Source organism: Pseudogymnoascus destructans (genome assembly GCF_001641265.1).
Source record: "Pseudogymnoascus destructans isolate 20631-21 unplaced genomic scaffold scaffold_3, whole genome shotgun sequence".
Taxonomy (NCBI): Eukaryota; Fungi; Ascomycota; class Leotiomycetes; order Thelebolales; family Thelebolaceae; genus Pseudogymnoascus; species Pseudogymnoascus destructans.
This window is the reverse complement of record NW_020167522.1, coordinates 143,392-164,025: the sequence shown is the minus strand read 5'-3', so window position 1 is coordinate 164,025 and position 20,634 is coordinate 143,392. Positions and strand designations below refer to the sequence as shown.

General features: G+C 47.9%; 6 protein-coding genes across 6 annotated transcripts; 3 read left to right on the top strand and 3 right to left on the bottom strand.

Annotated features, from left to right (window-relative positions):
• Positions 1-83: 83 nt before the first annotated feature.
• VC83_01378 (uncharacterized protein) lies at positions 84-2,321 on the bottom strand. The gene is made up of 4 exons (XM_024465057.1): positions 1,570-2,321; positions 1,305-1,519; positions 1,091-1,251; positions 84-1,040 (listed from the first exon to the last, which is right to left on the bottom strand). The coding sequence occupies exons 1-4, from the start codon at positions 1,642-1,644 to the stop codon at positions 613-615; spliced, it is 879 nt and encodes a 292-aa protein (XP_024327337.1). The 5' UTR covers positions 1,645-2,321; the 3' UTR covers positions 84-612.
• DCP2 (decapping enzyme complex catalytic subunit) lies at positions 2,322-5,987 on the top strand. The gene is made up of 3 exons (XM_024465056.1): positions 2,322-2,596; positions 2,681-5,756; positions 5,815-5,987. Exons 1-2 carry the CDS (start codon positions 2,566-2,568, stop codon positions 5,440-5,442), a joined length of 2,793 nt encoding a protein of 930 aa, XP_024327336.1. The 5' UTR covers positions 2,322-2,565; the 3' UTR covers positions 5,443-5,756; positions 5,815-5,987.
• On the top strand, positions 5,988-7,545 carry CAF17 (ccr4 associated factor). Its single transcript, XM_024465055.1, has one exon. It carries the CDS (start codon positions 6,203-6,205, stop codon positions 7,418-7,420), a length of 1,218 nt encoding a protein of 405 aa, XP_024327335.1. The 5' UTR covers positions 5,988-6,202; the 3' UTR covers positions 7,421-7,545.
• Positions 7,535-8,986, bottom strand: VC83_01375 (uncharacterized protein). Its single transcript, XM_024465054.1, has one exon. The coding sequence runs from the start codon at positions 8,634-8,636 to the stop codon at positions 7,650-7,652; it is 987 nt and encodes a 328-aa protein (XP_024327334.1). The 5' UTR covers positions 8,637-8,986; the 3' UTR covers positions 7,535-7,649.
• A 58-nt stretch (positions 8,987-9,044) lies between these two features.
• Positions 9,045-10,600, bottom strand: VC83_01374 (uncharacterized protein). Its single transcript, XM_024465053.1, has one exon. It carries the CDS (start codon positions 10,103-10,105, stop codon positions 9,230-9,232), a length of 876 nt encoding a protein of 291 aa, XP_024327333.1. The 5' UTR covers positions 10,106-10,600; the 3' UTR covers positions 9,045-9,229.
• Positions 10,601-14,991, top strand: RAD5 (DNA helicase rad5). Its single transcript, XM_024465052.1, has 2 exons — positions 10,601-14,235; positions 14,610-14,991. The coding sequence occupies exons 1-2, from the start codon at positions 10,886-10,888 to the stop codon at positions 14,686-14,688; spliced, it is 3,429 nt and encodes a 1,142-aa protein (XP_024327382.1). The 5' UTR covers positions 10,601-10,885; the 3' UTR covers positions 14,689-14,991.
• Positions 14,992-20,634: the final 5,643 nt, after the last annotated feature.

Sequence of the window (20,634 nt, the reverse complement as noted above, 5' to 3'; positions counted from 1 at the left end):
TTACGCGTTTTGCACTCTAAAGGGAAGAGGCTGGGATTCGCACTGACACTTTTACAACACAGCCTAACAGCAGTAAGACATCAAAACCCCACCTGTACACCTCCAGATCCGTATTTCCGGCCTCTGTTGGATCGAGCTGAAAGAATTTCCTGAAACTGCCCCATGTTGTCGCATTTGTGTGGACAGAGACCCCTCACGCTAGATGATCTGATAAGATTAACCCTGGCAACGCGCAGGCAACGCGCAGGCAGCTGTCCAAGGAAACAGTCACCCATATCCACAGATGGATCTTTTATCCACAGCCATGCACGCGCGTTTGTGCCGGCTTAAGTCATAACACGTCTTAGTAAACTTAGTAAAGCTCAGCAATCAGCTTGGCAATGGAGCTTCGTGACTCATTTACGTACGGGGCTTTTGGATGCCTAGCCAACGAGTTCGTTTATAAACATGGGAGCATATATTTCACCCATTACCGTGTTAAGATTGAAGCGGGGTCAAAGTCAATGCTGACATTTAATGCTGTTCTATTCAATTGTATAATTTTTACCGTGGTATCTAGCTCCGAGTCTTTACAAAAGTTATAAATTAATTAAAGCACCTCATTACAAACACCTACCGAGTTCGAACTGGTTTCTGACGCGTGCTTGGTTCTCTGGCAGGACGGGACGGCAAGTTGGAGAGTGGCGTATCGCCATGCCGTTGTTCGGCGCCGCTCTCGACGTCCGGCTGCTTGCTTTTCTTTCCAAAGCCGAACCACCCGCCGCTACTCTGGGTTGTTGTTGAGGCCGTATTAGTTGTGCCCGAAGGTTTTTGACGCTGAGTTCCCGATGGAGCTGTTTGAGGCATCGGAGGCTGTTGTGATGGTTCGTTTGCAGTATACACTGGAGGTGGACCGCTGGCCACCAGGCGGTCGAATTCGTCCGGATCGCTAGGGTCGACGGTGGGCAACGCGGCGCCCTGGGATTTGAGCCTGGCCTGTCCCTTAGCACGAAGATGTTTCTCCAGTACAGCAGCGTTTTTGGTGTTGGCGCGGAAAACAGCTGTCGCTTCTATTAGCGATGGAATGGAACAAAGGCTTGCTAAAACTTACCATCTGCCAAATCGCCGAGAACAGGCACAAGACCGATAAAGAAGTCAATGACGATGTTAAACACCATCTGCGACTGAACAGCAGCAGGGAGGCCACCCTCAACCTGCTGGCATGTCCGATATACCATCATTGCCATGAATGCATCCAGCGCATCACCAAAGCTAATGCAATACGTTAGAAGTGTCCCAGGAAACGGCGGAAAATAGTAACTCACCCTGGGATTATACCAATGACACTGCTCCAGCCAAACCTTATACCACAGCAGTTGAACAAGCTCATATCAAGCCTATATGCCCTGCGCTTGACCTTCGTCAGGATCTTCCCATCATGCTCAGATATGCCTGGTGGTAATGCCTTTCGGACTTTCTTCATTTTCTTCGAGGGCCTGCCATTTAGTCGTGTAGCGGGGACAGATTCGAAATAAGGATCCTATAGAGAGAGTTAGTACGTCGTAGTGTCAATTCTTGTATGAGACAAACCTCTGTTCCGAAATTATTCTGCAACGACTCCCCTAGGAATTTCTTGCTAACATATTTGGCCAGCAGCGAAGTCATGTTGGTGATGGTTATCGATAGTCGATAAAACTGGAGCGGGAGACGTGAGATTTATTGAGTCTCTTGTGGCGGACGGTGTCGCCGTCGAATTTGGCTTTCTTTGATCGATAGGTCTACGGCGAGTTGTGTCTGTTTCGGGAGGCGCTTTGTGTGTTATTTTTGGCCGTAAAACGGCGGTGGGTCAATCAGCTTTCAACACAGCACCTGGTCTTGCTGAGTCCTTTGCGGATTAAGTGCGACTATTGGTAGCCAGCGTCGTGGTTGTTGGAATCCAATATCACACAGGGTGACCTTCTGAAGTAAATATATGTTGTTCCAGGGACGGATTAGAATGATCAGCCCGCGTATGGCTAGAAATGAGGACTAAAAGAAGCAAATAACGTCGGCCAGATTCAAGTATATATAGCAAACACCAATGCGTATATGTACAGTTTCTGCTGGCGCATGAAGGGGTTGTCGTCGCGTTTATCTTGATTTTGGCGGCGACCCAACAGCCACCACATGCCCCAGCCCCTCCACGTCAGTGACAGGGCAGAGGTACAAAGAACGCTAGTACTAATATGAGCAAGTGCATGTTGTTTAAGCTTAGACGGCTGCGCCACACCTGCGCCACAAGTCTGCACCGCCACAGCGCCAGTTGGTGCAAAGACAAAGATGGCAAAACATCGTCATTGAAGATACACCTACCATGATATAAGCACATTATCTGAACCGTTATTTCCAACAGTTTCTGAGCCTAACCTCTGATCTGGGATACCACGCAACTCTGAGTTACTGGTTCTGCAAGTGATATCGACCGACGTGTTTCCTAGCCGCGACACCTTGGCACTTCACGGATCCGCCTGCTCTGGATATTATTATCCTCAAGAAACACCCCAAAGTCCTTTCGAGTCGTGGATATGCTAGCACAGTGCAGCCTAGATGACAGACTCCAAAATGCAGCTAGAAGACTGTGAGTACTGGATGAAAGACCAGTGAACTGGAAATACCCGCTGTCATGGACGCGACAAGGGCTGACAAGACGATGCTGGAACAGGGCTCGATGATTTATGTGTTCGATTTATTATCAACTTACCAGAGGAGGATCTCTCCTCAGTAGCGAGGATATGTTTCCAAGTCGAAGAGGCACAATGGTTTTACGAAGACTTCATCCGGCCGTTGGATCCGTCTCTCCCATCCATGTCCCTCCGCAGCTTCTGCCTCAGGATATTCCAACATTGTCCCCTACTATCCGCATTTTCGATTGACAATCACATGCGAGCCTTTGAAGAATTCCTCCTATACAAGACCCGCGTGCCTGTTCGAGGTGCGATAATGCTGAACCAAGCGCTAGACGCCGTCGTGCTTGTCAAGGGCTGGAAAAAAGGAGCGAATTGGAGCTTTCCCAGAGGAAAGATCAACAAGGATGAAGATGATCTTGATTGTGCTGTGCGTGAGGTATACGAAGAGACTGGCTACGACATCAGGGCTGCTGGCCTGGTCCCGGAGTCAGAAGAAGTGAAATATATCGATATCCCTATGCGCGAGCAGCATATCAGGCTGTACGTCTTCAGAGATGTCCCTATGGACACTCATTTCGAACCAAGAACAAGAAAAGAAATCAGCAAGATTGAGTGGTACCGATTATCAGATCTCCCTGCTTTCAGGAAGAAAAATCACCAAACAGGGAATGACGCCGAGGTTGCAAAGAACGCGAATAAATTCTATATGGTAGCACCATTCTTAGTGCCACTGAAGAAATGGGTTCAGCAGCAGAAGAAGAAAGACTCTGAGCGTGCTACAAGCAATCAGTATTTGTCTCAATATGCAGATGAGGGTCAGACTGAGGAAGAGGGCTTTAGAAGCGCAATCGAGGGCTTTGAAATGCCAATTTCAAATGTTCATGGAGCATCGGCCCCCGAGTTGAATACTATGGAAGGAGCTACGGCAGCTCTTCATAGACTATTGAAGATACAGCCTGCGACGCAGGGCCTGCAGCCAAACCCTGGCAGCGCTCCCCAATACCCAGCAGGGAACACCGGTGACGCCCTGCTTGCCATACTACGTGGAAAGCCCCAAGGCAAAGCACAACAAGCTCCACCTCAACAAGCTCCAACTCAAGTACCTCGTGGCCCGGCAGACTTTTCTTACAATTCAGTTCCAACGCAGCGGAATCCGCAGCAGCAGTACCCAATGAACCCACAGGAGTCAAATCCTCAGCCATACAATGGAGCCTCCATTGCTTTGGACAACAGGATGCAAATCGAACAACAACAGAATTATAATTACCCTGCTCAGCATCATCAGTTATCCAACCCAATGTCTGGTATGCGTATGGCCAACCCTCAGGCGATCGGGGCAATTGGGAACCCAGCACCTAGCGCTGGCCAACAACATCCTGCGATGCAAGGGAATGCAAGTTATGCTGCTGATCCTGCTTACTTTATGGGTGCTCAATTTCCTGGACTACAAGTACAGCCTCAGTTTGGACGCCACCCGCAGTTCTTGCAACATCCACAACCACTCCCGCCACAAGTCCATCAAGGCGTATTTACTGGTCGCCAGGGCCACGGTCCGATACCTCAGTTTATGCAGCAGGCTAGTCAACAGAATATGCTACAGATTCCTCAGCAGCGCCCATCTCAATTCTCTCCTCCAATGCAACCGGATCTACCAAACGTACACGAACCTGTAATGTCGCCACCCAAACCGACGCCACCTCAATTGACCAGCCACTCCTTGGCCCTCTTGAACGCGTTTCGTGGTCAAGATAGGGTGGTGCCAGACAGCAAAGTTTCAAACGGTCATCCACTATCGAGATACACTCAGGGGCACGTAACACCTACTACACAACTTCAAGAGCTTCCAAGCGAGCACCTTTTGCAAGAGCAACCAAATGTCAACCGCCCTGTAGCAAGCTACGAGCAAAGGCCACCGCCACAGCAAGACTCCCGCAGCATGCTCGTCGGATCGCCGCCAGCCGACATGCATAAATCAGCACTTCTAAGTCTATTTAAGACCCCTACGGCCACTGCTGCTCGTATGGCAAAACCAATTTCTGCAGAGCCTCCTCAGGTTCCTCCAATGCTAACGGCAATGGATACTCGGCCTGCAGTATCCCCTGCTTCCATTACGAGGGCCCGTCGACCGCATCCTGATGGCAACTTAGCTTTTGCTAGGCCAAAGCCTGACGGTAGACCTGAGGTTCAGCCTCGCGCACCAGAGCAACAGCAGCCATTTAGGCCGACTGCTATCCTATCACGCCCTGCCCAGTCAGGTTCGAAACCGTCGACTCCTCAGCCGCGGCAGCCTTCGCAAGCTCAGCAGGCCCAGCAGCCTCAGCAGCATCGACAACCAGCGGCCAATGGCAAGGGAGCGAGGAAAGCGGGAGGCACTCCGAAGCGCCAGGCTGATGTTGAGGCACCACAACAAGCACCGAAACCCTTTGCGCCTCAGATCTTGAAGCGACCAGCACAAGGCCCTCCAATGCCTCCAATGCCCGCAGAGCTTTCTGGTATCAGCCCGACTAGAGTATCACCACCAGTGTTGCCAACTATCGATTCGCAGCATGCGGCCCAACCTACGCCTCCTCCCGGGCACAAGCAGGCTCTACTTTCGCTGTTCAAGAAATTGCCAGAACGAGCGCCACCGGGACCCGCCGAGCAGCAGAAGCTTGGTGCCGAGAGGCCTTTTGCTTCTGGTGGAGAGAATACTGGAGCGAGGGGGGCCAGAAGGACCAGCAACCAGGCGCCTATGTCCCCAACGGATAAGGGATTCCTACTGGGCTATCTTGATACTATTGCCAAAGGAGGGCTTTAGATGATAGATATGAGACTTCGGTGGTTGTTAAGCGATAGCTGTTATATAGTGATGGGTTTAGGCATTAGAAGGGGGATATTGGGATCAGAGTGATAGTTATTGCAGGTTGCGTTGAGTTCGGAGTAGATGTGAATACATTCAAAGAAGCATGCATCGGTCACTTATAAACTCCTATGTAAGGGATGAAAGTTGAAGCAGTTTCCATCCGAAATACAATTTGTCGAAGACTTCATTTCCCGCCTTTGTTTGTCCCAATCATGGCTGCTCCACCACAACGTAGAGTCTATAGTCACGCCGAGGGATTGGGTCTAATGGTAATGAAAAACAGGGCGGCGGTGACGAGAGAATGTGGCAGATGGTAACGTGAATTAGGATAGCGGTAAGAAAGCTTACCGTCTCACCGTGTTTTGTCGTCACCGTCTCGTCTTCTCGTCACTGCTCATCTCATCTTCTTCCCCGCTTCGTCTCATGCCGTACGATTGTTTGGATCATCATTAAAAGGGTGTTTTGATTGCTCATTATGATCATTATGACAACTTTGCGGTTACTAAAAGTACGAACGCAACGATATTATATATTATAGTTGTACCTCGGAACTGATCATGGATTCTTGTCGTGAACCGGCATTTGGGGCAACTACCGTAATGAAGCTACCCCACAATACAAAAACCTTCGTGCATTCCGCCATGACGAACCTTAACCGGACGCAGCTCTTGCGGCTTCTTCTCTGTGACAGCAACTCCCAACCCGCCATACCACAATGAAGCGTCCACTCTCCACCCGCCTGCTATTACAGCTTCAGTCCCCCACCCGCAAACTCGCCAATCCATACATCTGCACCTCCTGCCTCCAATCCCGACGTGCCCTCTTCTCCACCAGCCCCCGCCACAATGCAAACCCCCCACCTCCTCCGCAATCGAGCTACACCCTCCTCCCCTCGCGGCGCCTGATCTCGCTCTCCGGCCCCGACGCGCCACACTTCCTCCAGGGCGTCATAACCGCCAACATCGCGCCGTCGACGCCGCGCACGAGCGGGTTCTACGCCGCTTTCCTCAATGCGCCAGGCCGCATTCTGAATGATGTCTTCATCTACCCCGATTCGAATAATCTGCTGAAGGGGAAGTATGATGGGAGTGGAGGGGAGAATTGGATCGTGGAGGTTGATGCGCAAGGGGCGGAGACGCTGTATAAACACTTGAAGCGGTTTAGGCTGAGGGCGAAATTCGATATTAGGTTGTTACCTGAAGACGAGATGCAGACCTGGAGTTTGTGGAAAGAGGACAAGTCAAAGGAGGTTGGGATGGGGTGGACGCCACACACTATCCCCACTGAGACCGTCCCAGCCCCAGCTGGTCACATTGAGTGCGTCGACACCCGGGCCCCGGAGATGGGCAAGCGACTCTTGCTTCTTGACGGCTCCAAGCCACCAGCAGAAGAGACGGAGGGGCTGGTGGAGACAGATGAGATGAGCTACACGATCTGGCGGTACCTGAAGGGCGTTGCGGAGGGCCAGGATGAGATCTTGCGTGAATCTGCTCTGCCGCAGGAAAGCAACATCGATTACATGTCCGGCATTGACTACCGCAAGGGCTGCTATGTGGGCCAGGAACTGACAATTCGCACACACCATACTGGGGTGGTGCGGAAGCGTATCTTGCCTGTTCAGCTCTATGGTGCTAAAGAGGACGAACCGCAGACTCTGGAGTATAAGCCGGAGGTGGAGATTGCGGCGCCGCCTGCGGAGACACAAATTGGGCGCTTTGAGAAGAGGGGACGAAGCGCTGGGAAGTGGTTAAAGGGAGTTGGCAACGTGGGATTGGCACTGTGCCGGCTGGAGATTATGACGAATGCAATGCAGGGTGAAGGGGCGGGGTACAAGGAAGGGGATGAGTTCAAATTCGAATGGAAGACTGGGGATGGAGCGGAGAACTTGGTGAAGGTTAAGGCATTTGTGCCTGCGTGGCATCTGTCGAAGTAGAAGGGCTGCTGTACATTAAGATTGGCTGCGGTAGGCTTGTACGTTTAAGTGCTCGAAGCTTGATGAGAGACTGGGCAATGTACGAATAGGAGTATACGATATAGTATATATGAATCTCGTCTTTGATTCGCTTTCTGCATGGTCCAATCTGCATATAACACATGGTATCATAAATATAAATGCTAGCCCGAAACGCCAACGCTGAAATGCAAATATGTACAGGGAGTCTCTACAAAGGACTGTCAGCCTCCTTCCGCCGAATCTCCTCCTCCAATCTCTTCTTTTCAGCATCCTTCAGGCGGTCCATCGTCGCCGCGAACTCATCCTTCGCCTGTGGGACTACCCTTGGTTTGGGGGAGAATGAAAACTTCGGCGAGGATAGCGGTTTCTCGCCCGCTTTAAGACCGTTCAAATCGGGTCTTTTCACTGGTGTACTTGTGTCCTTCTGGTCATGGATGCCTTTCTCCTTCAACCTCGCCTTCCAGTCACCCGCAGGAGACGCAGATGGGGTATCAGCAGGGACGTAAACGCCACTTTTTCGCGCCCGCTTGTCAGCCTTGCGCTTCTCTTTGGCTTCGGCAATTTCTCGAATGCGGCGCTCGAGTCGGGCGACTTCATCTTCCTCTTGAGCTTCCTCTGCTGCTGTTTGTGCTGGCTCTGGTTTTGGCGGTTCGGCAGATTTCGAGGTATCGGCTGGCCGTGTAGGTGGAGACGTCGACACGGAAGGTTCAGCAAACGATGGCGCAGATCCACCTTGCGCCCGTATCTTCCCTTCCATCTCTCTCCTCCTCCTCTTGCCCTCCTCCGCCAGGCGGCGAATCTCTGTGCCCATCTCATCTTCGTCCTCCCTCGGTCTCTTCCCACCAACCGACGTCCCAGCTCCCACGCCACCCTTCTCTCTCGCCTCCAACTCCTCCTTCATCTGCCTCCTCCGCCCCTCAAACAGCTGTTCCTGCCTCACCTTCTGCAATCTCGCACTGCGCGCATTGTCGTAAGCTGCTTTCGCGGCCGGGTCGCTCAGCACATCGTTCGCAACCTGGAGGAGATGGAATTTCTCGGGGTCAAAGGCGGCACCGAGTTTATCGGGATGGTATTTCAAGGCTGTTTTTCGGTATGCTCGGCGGATGTCTGAGGATGATGACTCGAATTCGATGCCAAGAAGGGAATAGAAATCGACGGTGGAGGAGGCATGCTCCATAAGGTCGTCTTTCGGCATGGCTGTAAGCAGATTGCGATAGCAAAGGAATTTGTAGCAGGGACTTTCGAGAATATCGAGGTAGAGTTGGAGCGAAAGTGAATATGGCTAACGCGTAGTTCAAGAAGTCGCATCGAAATGTGAAGACGATGGCGACCTGCGTGGACACTTTTCTGCCACCGCTGAATCTACCTAGGTTTAGCGTATAAAGCGTGCTATGGATTGGCAGCTTTTCCCACTGTTATCGTCAGGCTCCCCAATTGGTGCTTGGCGTGAGCCGATTTGCCTCGGAACTCCAGCGCATTCAGGCCCAAACCCTTCTGCTACTCGGGGGGTTTGGGCAGGCCCTCCGAATGTAACATAAATAATACATAGGCTCCGTAGATAGTGTAGTAATTCAATTCATCTATTTTTATTCTATATACTGTACTCTATTGTCTAGTTTTCCTGCTGTCGAGTTTTCCTGCCCGTTGCAAGACACCACACGATTTGCGCGCGGTCGCAATATCTCGGTCCTTCCTACAACAGTTCTGGGAGTTGAGATTCATTTAGATTCAAAATCAATCAGTCATTGCATATAATTACAAGAATATGGCGCATATAATACATATTATCTATAGCTGCGTCCTCTTATACGCCCAGTACGCACTCCAAGGTAGACTCAAGGACCGTCCCCTGACCTCCTCCCCGAAAATATCAAAATCCGCTTTCTCAAGCTTCTCCAGCCACAGCCTTGTCGACACTGCCGGCATGAGCACGCCGAGTCCTCTGGCAAGTTCTTCAGCCGCAAAGTTTTGCGGTTCATTCAAGTCTCGGCCTTGCATTCCATAGTCGTGTCCTTCCTCTCCTTCATGCTCAAAGTCGTGGCCCATGTCTTTCCCCTCCTGAAGACGCTGTAGCATATTCCTCGCTGTTATTAGATGGTCATTTGCCCGAGTTGCGACCTGAAATACAGCATCCTTGAGGCCTGGCGCATTGGCACCTTGACGTAAAACGTCCTCCTGCTTCGTATTTGTATCTGCCATGACATCAAGCGGAAGCAGAACTGCTCCTTGGCGAGCACCACCTTCGCCCCCTAAAGATCCTGCTAATGCCCCGCTATTTCTATGGTGATTAGGTGGAGGCGGAAAAGCAATGAGAGGCATCCCGCGAAGTACAGCTGATATCCCCGCCGCTTTACCAATGTGGCTGGCCAAATGGTCTATTGACATAGAATGAAGTGGAAGGAATCCCAGCGTTAAGTACATCAGAGTTGAATAGGTAGCCTCGGCATAGTTCTCCAGCGCATCCATGGTCGGGTATGGGCGATTATCCATGTACTGCTCGCGGGCGTTGATGACCTTCATAAACCAGGCCTTTAAACTCGATGTGGGCGCATTCGGGTGGCGCTCCTTGAGTGACTGGAGTGCATGGTGGAGGAGAATAGCCACCGGCTCTTTCGGCGGTGTATTTGCAAACGTTCGAGTTATGTTGTCGCGCCAGAATTGCATGCGCAGAGCGCCAATTGTTGGGTTGGAGACCAGGTCGGGAATGCGCGAGAGCTCAATGTTAAGGGCACGGATTGCGAGGTAGGCATCGCGAGTTGGGGCCTGGATGAACGTCTGTAATGTATATGAAGGAGAGTCAAATTTTCTGAATGCACATTAGCTCAAATGGGCGAGCGCAAGTTGGGGACAGGGTAGGTACTGGACAAGTGTTGAGCAGTAGCTTCGCGCTGAGCTGATGTCCTGGTCTGTCAACCGGGAAGCATTTGGCGCCGGCGAGCTATATGACGTTGTCGCATATGCGCATTTCGCTGTTGAAACCTGCCAGGCCGTATATCTCAGCCTAATACTGGCTCGAGTAGAGTACATGGTTATTGGTTAAGGAGCTGGGGATTTGATGCCCATGGACCGTTGACATACTTTCATTAAAATATAGCAAACAGAGCAAACTCGCCTTTCCCACCTTGTCTACGGCTTTACACGAATTACACACGCAGACACGTGACACACTTGAAAGAGTCTCGTTGTTCTACAACAATGATTGATGTCGCCGACACTTTTATACGGATAAATCCGCTTGATATACTCGATTGCGATTTTCCCAAGAACTTGAATCAGTCAAAATTATAGAGCTGGTATGGCGATTTCGAAAACCACATTCTAGCCAACCCGCTCCAAGTTGGATGCGATTAGCAATTTACGCGACTCGCGCGTCGAACCCAACGATCAAACCACAATTTCAATGACCCAATACTTAGGAAGAGGCGTTACACGGTTGTTTGGATAATGCACTCCTTTGATTTAGATGGACGACCGGCGAAGAAGAGAAGGTTCTTCACAGATAAGCCTGAAGAGCTCGAGGTCGACGCATCCAGCCCAGCAACCCCAGGACCTACCGAGGTTGATACCACTGCCTCTGAAGCAGGATATGGAAGCCCCAGAGCAGCAGTTTTAGACGACCGCGATGCGCAAACCAACGTGCAACTTAATACGAGCTCCGAGAACGCACCGGCCTCCGACCAGGAAACATTCGAGCTCGTCATAGGCGATAAGATTGATCCCGACACCTGGCGATTACTGAAGCAAGCGTCTGGGGATAATATGGAAAGGGCGATAAATATGTACTTTGATGGCTCATGGAAAGGCCCCACAGTAGCAGTGGCTTCACCTCCGCGGGCCACTGCTTCACAGCCCTTGACGATAAACCCTGTGAAACCAGAAGTGCCCAATGTTGGGCGAAGCTCGAAACAAACCCCGCGCCCGACTGATCTTCGACGGATACCTGAGTCCCGGTATATAGGCGCTTTTGGCGTAGAGGGATGGGCTACCAGAAGTGGCACAGCCCTTATTAAGCATGGGGAGAGAGTGCGGATCGAGCGCCAGAAAATTCAGCCACCAAAGCTTCCGCCAGTTAAGATAGGCAAGAACAAAATCGCTCCATTGCAAGTTACAACAAAGCCAAAGGGTGCTGCTGCCCGGAGAATAGATGTTATTGTACGATTTACCAATTCTAGGGGCGAGGAGGTTGGAAGGCTTTCGAGAGAGACGGCAAATTGGGTCTCGACTCTAATTGACCAACAAGTATGCAGCTTCGAGGGGGTCTGCGTTTATGCCCCGGATAGGGTGCGGACAAATGATACCATTTTCTTACAGCTGCGTTGCATGCTACTAAAATCTGCATTCGATAACACTGGATTCAAACCACCAGATAATAGAACGACCGGTCTATTTGAGGAAAAGGAGACTTCCGAGGAAAAGGACCTGCGCTTACGGCAAGTTGCACTTGTTAAGCTCTTAGTGGAGGTGAATCTACTCCCTTCAAGAACGAGCGAGACCACTACAAAGCACAAGCGTCAAGGCCTTCTTCAAGCTGCTGAGGTAGCCGAGCAATATGAAAAGGAGGCGGCAAAAAAAGAGAAGTCAGGAGGGGAACCTAGCTCTTCGCCATCATCGGATACCGAGGAAGGCAAGGAATTAGAACAGGACCAGCTGGATACCTTGTACAGGAAGGCCCAATCTTTTGACTTCAGTGCCCCTGAAGCGGAGCCGGCGGATACATTTGCGATGGACCTAAGGCCATACCAGAAGCAAGCGCTGCACTGGATGATGGCAAAGGAAAAAGATGAAAAGGCAGAGAAAAAGGAGGTGTCTATGCATCCTTTGTGGGAAGAATATGTATGGCCCGTGAAGGATATGGACGACCAAGAATTGCCATCGATAGAGGGCATAGATAATTTCTATCTCAATCCCTACTCTGGCGAACTGTCGGTCGAATTCCCTATGCAAGAACAGCATTGCTTGGGAGGGATTTTGGCAGATGAGATGGGCTTGGGAAAGACGATTGAGATGATGAGTCTCATCCACTCTCATAAATCTGATGTCGCGATGAAATTACAAGATGGAGAGCCTACGATAACCTCTGTTAACCATTTGCCTAGGCTGCAAACATTCTCTTCCGTCGAGCGAGCCCCATGCACCACTCTCGTTGTTGCCCCTATGTCGCTTTTGGCACAATGGCAAAGCGAAGCTGAGAATGCGTCCAAGGAAGGAACATTGAAGAGTGTTGTATACTATGGCAATGAGAAGGCTGTAAATTTACAGAGCCTATGCTGCGCAACCAATGCTGCCTCTGCGCCAAATGTTATCATCACGAGTTATGGTGTAGTCTTATCAGAGTTCAACCAGGTGGCAGCAAGGAATGGCGACAGAGGCACTCATGGTGGCCTATTTTCGTTGAACTTCTTCAGAGTCATCATTGATGAAGCGCACCACATCAAGAATCGACAATCGAAAACTGCAAGAGCATGCTACGAAATTGAGGCAGAGCATCGATGGGTCCTGACTGGCACGCCGATTGTCAACCGCCTCGAAGACCTCTTTTCGTTGGTCAGGTTCTTAAGAGTTGAGCCATGGAGCAATTTTTCCTTCTGGAAAACATTCATCACTGTGCCATTTGAGAGCAAAGACTTTATGCGTGCACTTGACGTTGTGCAGACGGTCCTTGAACCGCTTGTGCTGCGCAGAACGAAAGATATGAAGACACCAAGTGGTGAGGCCCTCGTTCCCCTGCCGCCGAAGACGATAGAGATTGTGGATGTAGAGTTATCTGAAGCCGAGCGCGAAGTCTACGAGCATATATTCTTTCGTGCGAAACGCGCCTTTGCAGCCAACGTTGAGGCAGGTACAGTAATGAAAGCGTACACGTCAATTTTCGCACAGATCCTCAGGCTCCGCCAGACTTGCTGCCACCCAATCCTAGTCCGGAAGCAAAACATTGTTGCGGATGAATTGGAAGCTGACGAAGCTGCTGATGCCGTGAGCGGACTTGGTGACGATATGGACTTACAAAGCCTCATCGAGCGCTTCACAGCTGAGACAGATGACAGCGCAGATGCCAACGCTTTTGGTGCGCACGTCCTCGAGCAGATCAGAGACGAGGCGGACAATGAATGCCCTATTTGCAGCGAAGAGCCAATGATAGAACAAACCGTCACTGGATGCTGGCACTCGGCATGCAAGAAGTGTTTATTGGACTATATCTCGCATCAGGTCGACAAAGGCGACGCACCACGCTGCTTCAATTGCCGCGAACCGCTCAATACGCGTGACATCTTCGAGGTGGTCAAGCATGACGCCGATCCCGATGCTCCAGACGCGAAGCCACGGATTGCATTGCAGCGCCTTGGTTCAAACTCGAGCGCTAAGATTACGGCGCTGATCAGTCAACTCAAGGCCCTGCGACGCGAGCACCCAGGCACGAAAAGCGTTATATTCAGCCAGTTCACGTCGTTCCTGTCTCTGATTGAGCCGGCGCTGACGCGTGCTGGAGTGGCCTTCTTGCGGCTGGATGGGACGATGGCGATGAAAGCACGGGCAGCCGTGCTGAAAAGTTTCCGGGATGCAAAGGGATTCACCGTCATACTACTTAGTCTTCGGGCTGCAGGAGTAGGGCTCAACCTCACCATGGCGAGGAGGGTCTATATGATGGATCCTTGGTGGAGTTATGCGGTTGAGGCGCAGGCCATTGATCGCGTTCATAGAATGGGGCAAACGGGAGAGGTGGAGGTGAAGCGGTTTATCGTGCGAGAGAGCGTGGAGGAACGGATGTTGCGGATACAAGAGCGGAAGAAGTTTATGTGAGTTTTACCGTTTCTTTTTATTTCATTACGCATTTCTGTGGGTTAGAGCTGGGCTTGTGATGTGGTGGGGGTAAGGATGTGGGAAGTCCAGCCTGTTATCCCTATCCTGCGCAAGCCCATCCACCTCAAAAGCATGGATACGTCCACATCTTCCACATACGACCATAGATTCAAGAGAATTGGGCATCCCGTCCGCCCTGCCGTTACACAAGCTTGAAATCTGTATATTATTAGTAGTTGGGTGGGTGACCACCAGCGAATACCTACTGTTGTATGTTTCTTTTTGCTGTTTTCGACTTTCTTATTCCTTGGTCTGGGGGGCGGCGGTGAATGAAAGACTGGAGGTCGAAAGGCTGACCTGTTGCGTACAGTGCGAGCTCTCTAGGCATGATGAGCGACGAGGAAAAGAAGGTACAGCGCCTTGAGGATATTAAGGAGCTCCTTAGCTAAGTGCCGCCTCTGCATTTGATCTGTCAGGGCCGGTAAATTCATGAAGAGGCCTTGTTTTAGCGGGTCGTTATTAGGCAAAAGAACAACGCTGGTACGACACTGGATACTGTAATTTAATTTAAATTTTGGAAACGGTAATTCCACAAGTGAAGCGCAGTAGTGAGACAGGGTGGGTGCTGGGGTTAGCTCAGAGTTTCCGATGTTCTCCACTTTTAATTTTCCGACGCTTAGTAATTTTTCCGAGCTCAGAGGGTATAAGTGGAAACTCGTCTTTAGCTCAAACGTCTTTTATTCATTTATGCGATCAAAGTAAATGCATCTAATGTATTAAGCATTAATAGGTAATATATTCCTAATACATTCCAAATGAATACATTCTTAATATATCCTAACAAATTCCAAATGAATACATTCTTAATATATCCTAATACATTCCAAATGAATACATTCTTAATATATCCTAATACATTCCAAACGAATACATTCTTCATATATTACCAATTTAATAAGGATCCTACTTTAATCTGCTCTGCTACAAACGGCCAGGCTATTATAGTTCGTCAAGTCATTGCTACAAGCTCATTGCCAGAGTATCCAAATACTTGAGAATACGCACAGAATCCTTGCACTTGTGCGTGGTCTTGTTGCAGTAGTATTAGAGGGTTTTAGCAACCTGACCATCAGCTTGACCAATGCCTGAAAAGGAAGGTGCCAAGCTGCTGGTGATTTAACCCTGCCGCCCCCCTACCACCCCCTGTTCTGAACGACGAAGAATCGTCCACTTTTGGCAATTGAGTGCCAAAAGCTGGTTACGGCTGGACAGATTTCAGTTCAGCTGTGGCCAGCTTTGAATTACTGTATATAGTATAGATTAGTAATATAATTAAGGGCAAAAGATCTATATACCCTGCACCACTCCTGTAAAGATTCATATACCCTGAGCTTTAATAAAAGATTTATATACCCTGCTGCCGCCTTCGGTTTCCTCTGTGACTCCATTAGAGCGATTCAGCAGGTGTTAGACACCTCATTCGACAGTCCTGTATGTAGTTAGTGTAGAAAATTTGACCAGGAACCCTGTATAAACCCTGTACAAACCCTGCTCACCATGAACCCCACTATTTCCTAAATAGGAAGTAAGACTGTCAGCGTCAGACAGTTATCAGTTCAAGGCTAACAGCCAGCCAGATTCCTATTGTAGTTAGAATATAAGTTAGTAATTACCTTGGATAGACGTCATGTAATTGTAAGGCGAATACAGTAGTATAGCAGTATCTACATACGTCGCTCTATATAAGTGATAATGGCCTCGAAGCTGCTCGAATTCCTGGCTTATGAGCCCCAATCCTTACCCCAAAGACATCGCCAATACTCTACCTTTGAAGAAGATGGCAGAGCAAGCCCTGCTCTGCCTATCCAGCCTACGATTGAGGGGCAAATCGAAGCCGAAACACCAGAAGTATCGCAGCTCTCAACCCAGCAGCGTATAGAAAGCTGCAATCCTCAAGGCTCTCTGACTAAGATGGCCCCTTTGATGAAGGCTGAAGTGCTGGTCCTATTCCGGCTTGCAAATCAAATGCTGAAGCGTATCGACCAGGTAGCAAGACTGGGTTTTGGTCCCATCTTCGAGAGGACTTTGCGAAGGAAACCGGCAAGCAGCATAAGAGCCTTCACCGAGTATTATGCCGGGAAACTGAAAGGAGGAGGGCATACCTTGACAGTCTTGGGACTGGTCAGACAGACAGCGAGAGCGAATTGACTGTTTAGATTGATAACTGGATTGACGTTGTTGGTGAGGAGGAGCGACTTAATAAGGAGCGAAGTGAGGCAGCAAATACTGTTCTCACTTTGTCACAGCGGGCGCAGGATATCCGGGACTCACTCTCTGTAGCCCTTGCGGCAAAGAGGAAATACCAGAGGAATCCTCCAAAAAGTCGTGATAAGTCTATTGGCCAAAGAGCGCGGGAGCTCTCAGGCTTTGACGTAGACGACGACGAAGAGCTACAAAGTGATAACTGTGAGGACATCAGCTCTATCAACTCGCCTCCTTTTGAAACCTCAACGCCAGTTTATCAAACACTTATTCCACTCGTGGCCAGTCAGTCAGTCAAGGAAGAAGCTGCAAGAAGTGCCTGCGAATATCTTCCCCTTCCTATAATCAAATGATCCTAGACGAGCGTTTGAATATACAGGGTGAAGACCGGACGTCGACTAGTATTGAGTCATTAGTTGAGCTTTTAAAAGCCCGATATACTCAAGGTAATATAGACCGGCATGTCATACTGACATTCGTTGCACTCAGTTTGCTATCAAACTCAAGAGCAAACTTAGAAATCTCCTCCTCAAACCTACAAGTCACTATACATATTTTGGCTTGTCACACCAACAACAAGAGCAATACTACTCAACAATTGCTACAACCCTCTATGATTCATTACAAGTCATTGCTCCTTAGTTACTGGGCTGATATGACCACATAGCATATCTCTACAACCCTCTATGATTCATTACATGACATCACTCCTTAGTTACTGGGCTAATACTACACATGACATATCTCTATCAACTAGAGGCCTAGGAACATGAACGATAGCTCCAAAAGCTTCTACAACCCTCTATGATTCATTACACGTCATCGCTCCTTAGTTACCCAGAAGATTGGTTAAGTTATGACATAATCTGTCTATAGGGGTACTCTGACCTTGGACCTCCTTTCACTTCCTATAGGCTAGGAACCTGGGAGATGGTTCTATGGGATTCTCTTACGTCGACTACAGTTACCAAGCCTGGTTAGTCATGGAAAGTCTTGGAAAATTAGAGAACTACACTCCTTTAGCATAAATAGGATTGCCCTTTCCTTAAGAAAGGGCAAGCAGACAATACAGTAAATCGACTATTACATACTTCCACGTCTTTTCCAAGCTTCCAAGCATTGATCTTGTTACTCCTTGTTTCTGAAAAGTCAGTGAGGTGCTAACCTCTGACTTATCCCTTATCCCTGAGTTCTCAGACTCAAAATTTGTTACAACTTGTCTAAACCACTCCACTACATCATACACCTGATTGCTGCATTGTGGAATAGTCTAAGCTACAACCTTTGGCTCTGTTTCCTAAGACAGTGTGTTGTCTTAGTAAAATCATCCCTTCCTTGGGTGGCTAGATTCTCACATCTGGTGCACCCACCATTACAGATCACTGTATAGGAAGAGCAATTTAGACTCTTCCTTGCCATCTATAATCTGCTCAAGTCTAGCTTCACAGCTAGACTCTTGCCACATAATCTAATCATTTGTGGTTCTAAGAAATGGACTGTAAATAGATGATGCAAGGCCATCTAGCATTACAACGGCTTGCTATTGCTAGCTGTGCTAATGCTTATGGCCATTATATACTACACACTAGGCTTCGTTAGGGCTAGAAGGATGTGAGAATCCTTGAAATGTGCCATCTACAAAGCCCTATAGATTAGTATAGTACATAATAAAAGGTTCTACCTTACCATAGATAATGCTTCACCTTAACAGGCGAATCCTAACCCTATACATCAAGACTCCACATCTTATACTCATACTTAAGTGGCAGCTAGTATAGATGCTATAATACCCTAATATGAAGCTGCTAGCAGTGACGATGTAGCTGTAAAAGGAGCATACTAGTAGCTACTATAGCTACTAGTAACTACTGCCTACAAATTGGCATTTCTAGCATGGTATTTAAGGCTATTCACAATATGACAATTTGGGTTTAGTTAATATGGAACAGAGAGGTACTTTACAAAAATGCAATTATTATGTATTTTTATATAGGGGGTGCATTAGGGGTAAGTACTACTTGTGACCAAAAAATCAGTAGAATATGTCAACTGTATATTCCGGTTAAATCACATATACACGGTCAAATCCATCACTAAAAGGCACTTAGGGGGTATTACAGTATTCTTATATTACTACTTTAGACCTAGCTAATACTATCTACTAGGGTCTACAATTACTATCGCTAATGAAGCCTAGGCTGCCATATAGTGGCTTAGCACCTTTGTCTTCTGGCCTTGGTTAAAAGCCTGATGGTTAGGTTGTTAAAACCCTCTATAGTATTATATCGACTTATAGTAATATCGAGTTAGAAAGTGACCTGAAGTAGACCTGAAGTAGCCCCTTAGCTAAACCATCCATCTATCTAACGTGCCTTAAACAAAGTCATTGGCCTATTTAGCTACTAATTGCCTCTCTACATGCTTGAGCACAAAAATGATGCTGGATCCATGATGCCACTATTTTTAGGTTCTAAGAACTCAATCAGAACTTAGAGGGCTTGTATAGTGTTCTGTGTAGTAAGCATAGGATGCTAGGGCTCCTCATCATCATCATCTTAAGCATCGGAAACCTGTATATATAGAGCCATCGCCTCCTGTGTAATTATGTCCTCATCTAAGCCTCCCTCCACCTCTTGTATTCCCTCCTCCGCTATATTCAAAAAGTTCAAAAGGTCTGTAGTGTCTAATATATGACCAGCTTGTTGAGTATATAAGTCATTTAGAACAGGAAGTAGGTGTATAGGAAGCTGTATTAGGCATAAAAGAATCATGATTTTTTGAAAGCAATTATAGATAGTTGTATTTGTAATGTCGTGATGCCATGATTAAATAAGCTAGCAAATTGCAAGTGTATTGTCATTGTTTTGATTAGATCTAGGTTGTTGCTAAAAGATTTGAGCATGAACTCTGACGATGATAGCTTTTTAAAGAGGCTATAATACCTTGATCAAGAGGTTGATATCAACTGGTTGCATTTAGAGGAAGCTAGATAATTCATATGTTTAGAGGAGGAGGCGTCGATTCCACTGTAGCGATATGGGCTGAGAAGTTATCCATTGTAAGCAGTATAGAACGTGACGTACCAATATGAGTATAGAAAGCATTTAGCCAATCTGCCATAACAAATTGATTCATCTAAGCCTTCTTATTCCACCTCTAAACCCTACCTATTGCCACTACATTAACGTGTTGTAAAGCTTGAGGCTTTTTAGCCTTTCTAATAAACCAAAGAGGAAGTTGATCTGTTCTAGCAGCATTAACACAAATGGCTACTAATATGCATGCTTTATCCTTCTTCTGTCCTATAATTAATTGTGTTATAAAGCCCTGTAAATGGCTCATCCTCTAGTAAAGCCCAGTCTCATCTATGTTGTAAATATTGTCCTCTAAAAATTCCCCTATAATAGTTTGTATAGCCTTCATTTGTTCTTCTACAGTAACACTAATAGATCCAGCTTTGCTATGTAGAGTTTGATATAATATATTATGCTATTGTTAAAACTTTATGATCTATCTGTAGCTAAATTCTAGTGTAGGTAGTCCATAGTATTATAGTAGCTAATTCTAGATAATCTTCACCTTTGATTGTAAGATTTCTATAGTTGTAATGCTGCTACGCTCTTTAATAAGCCTCTGCTAGTAAAGAGCAGCTTCTAATTTAGGCTAGGCAATAGCGCAGCGACGCTAAGCTTTAGAGCTGTTTGTTTCTAGAGTATTAGGAGTATCATCAAGGTCTGAAAATCGAGAGCTAAGGGATTATAAGACTGTAGATTAGCTAAGTCAATGATTGTATTACTTAAGGAACCACTGTATAGTGGCCTTTTGTATAGGTTCCGAGGGCTTTTCGCTGTTCGAGAGTCATAGAATAGAGCTTTTTCAAAGGCATTTTGAAAATATTCTAAGAGTAGTTTAGTAATTAGTTTAAGTCGATAATCAGGAAAAGGGAATCAATATCGTGTGTATCGTGATTTGTATGATGAATGGAAGGATCCGAAGAAAGTTATCGAGTTATCTAGAAAATTGACTAATCGTGTATCGACTTAACGAGATAATCTGTATTGCAAGAGGGAACCGGCCACGTCTGCATAAAATGGCCTTCTGAGTTCGAGGGAAATTAGGCGAGCTTGGGGCAC

What these genes read in the sequence shown, in the direction of transcription:
- VC83_01378 (XM_024465057.1), bottom strand. Translation starts at nt 1,644, where the DNA reads ATGACTTCGCTGCTGGCCAAATATGTTAGCAAGAAATTCCTAGGGGAG. An exon ending in AGAATAATTTCGGAACAGAG is followed by an intron (nt 1,520 to 1,569) that starts GTTTGTCTCATA and finishes CTCTCTCTATAG; the next exon opens with GATCCTTATTTCGAATCTGT. An exon ending in TCTCGGCGATTTGGCAGATG is followed by an intron (nt 1,041 to 1,090) that starts GTAAGTTTTAGC and finishes TAGAAGCGACAG; the next exon opens with CTGTTTTCCGCGCCAACACC.
- DCP2 (XM_024465056.1), top strand. Translation starts at nt 2,566, where the DNA reads ATGACAGACTCCAAAATGCAGCTAGAAGACT. An exon ending in CAAAATGCAGCTAGAAGACT is followed by an intron (nt 2,597 to 2,680) that starts GTGAGTACTGGA and finishes ATGCTGGAACAG; the next exon opens with GGCTCGATGATTTATGTGTT.
- CAF17 (XM_024465055.1), top strand. Translation starts at nt 6,203, where the DNA reads ATGAAGCGTCCACTCTCCACCCGCCTGCTATTACAGCTTCAGTCCCCC.
- VC83_01375 (XM_024465054.1), bottom strand. Translation starts at nt 8,636, where the DNA reads ATGCCGAAAGACGACCTTATGGAGCATGCCTCCTCCACCGTCGATTTC.
- VC83_01374 (XM_024465053.1), bottom strand. Translation starts at nt 10,105, where the DNA reads ATGCAATTCTGGCGCGACAACATAACTCGAACGTTTGCAAATACACCG.
- RAD5 (XM_024465052.1), top strand. Translation starts at nt 10,886, where the DNA reads ATGCACTCCTTTGATTTAGATGGACGACCGGCGAAGAAGAGAAGGTTC. An exon ending in CAAGAGCGGAAGAAGTTTAT is followed by an intron (nt 14,236 to 14,609) that starts GTGAGTTTTACC and finishes TGTTGCGTACAG; the next exon opens with TGCGAGCTCTCTAGGCATGA.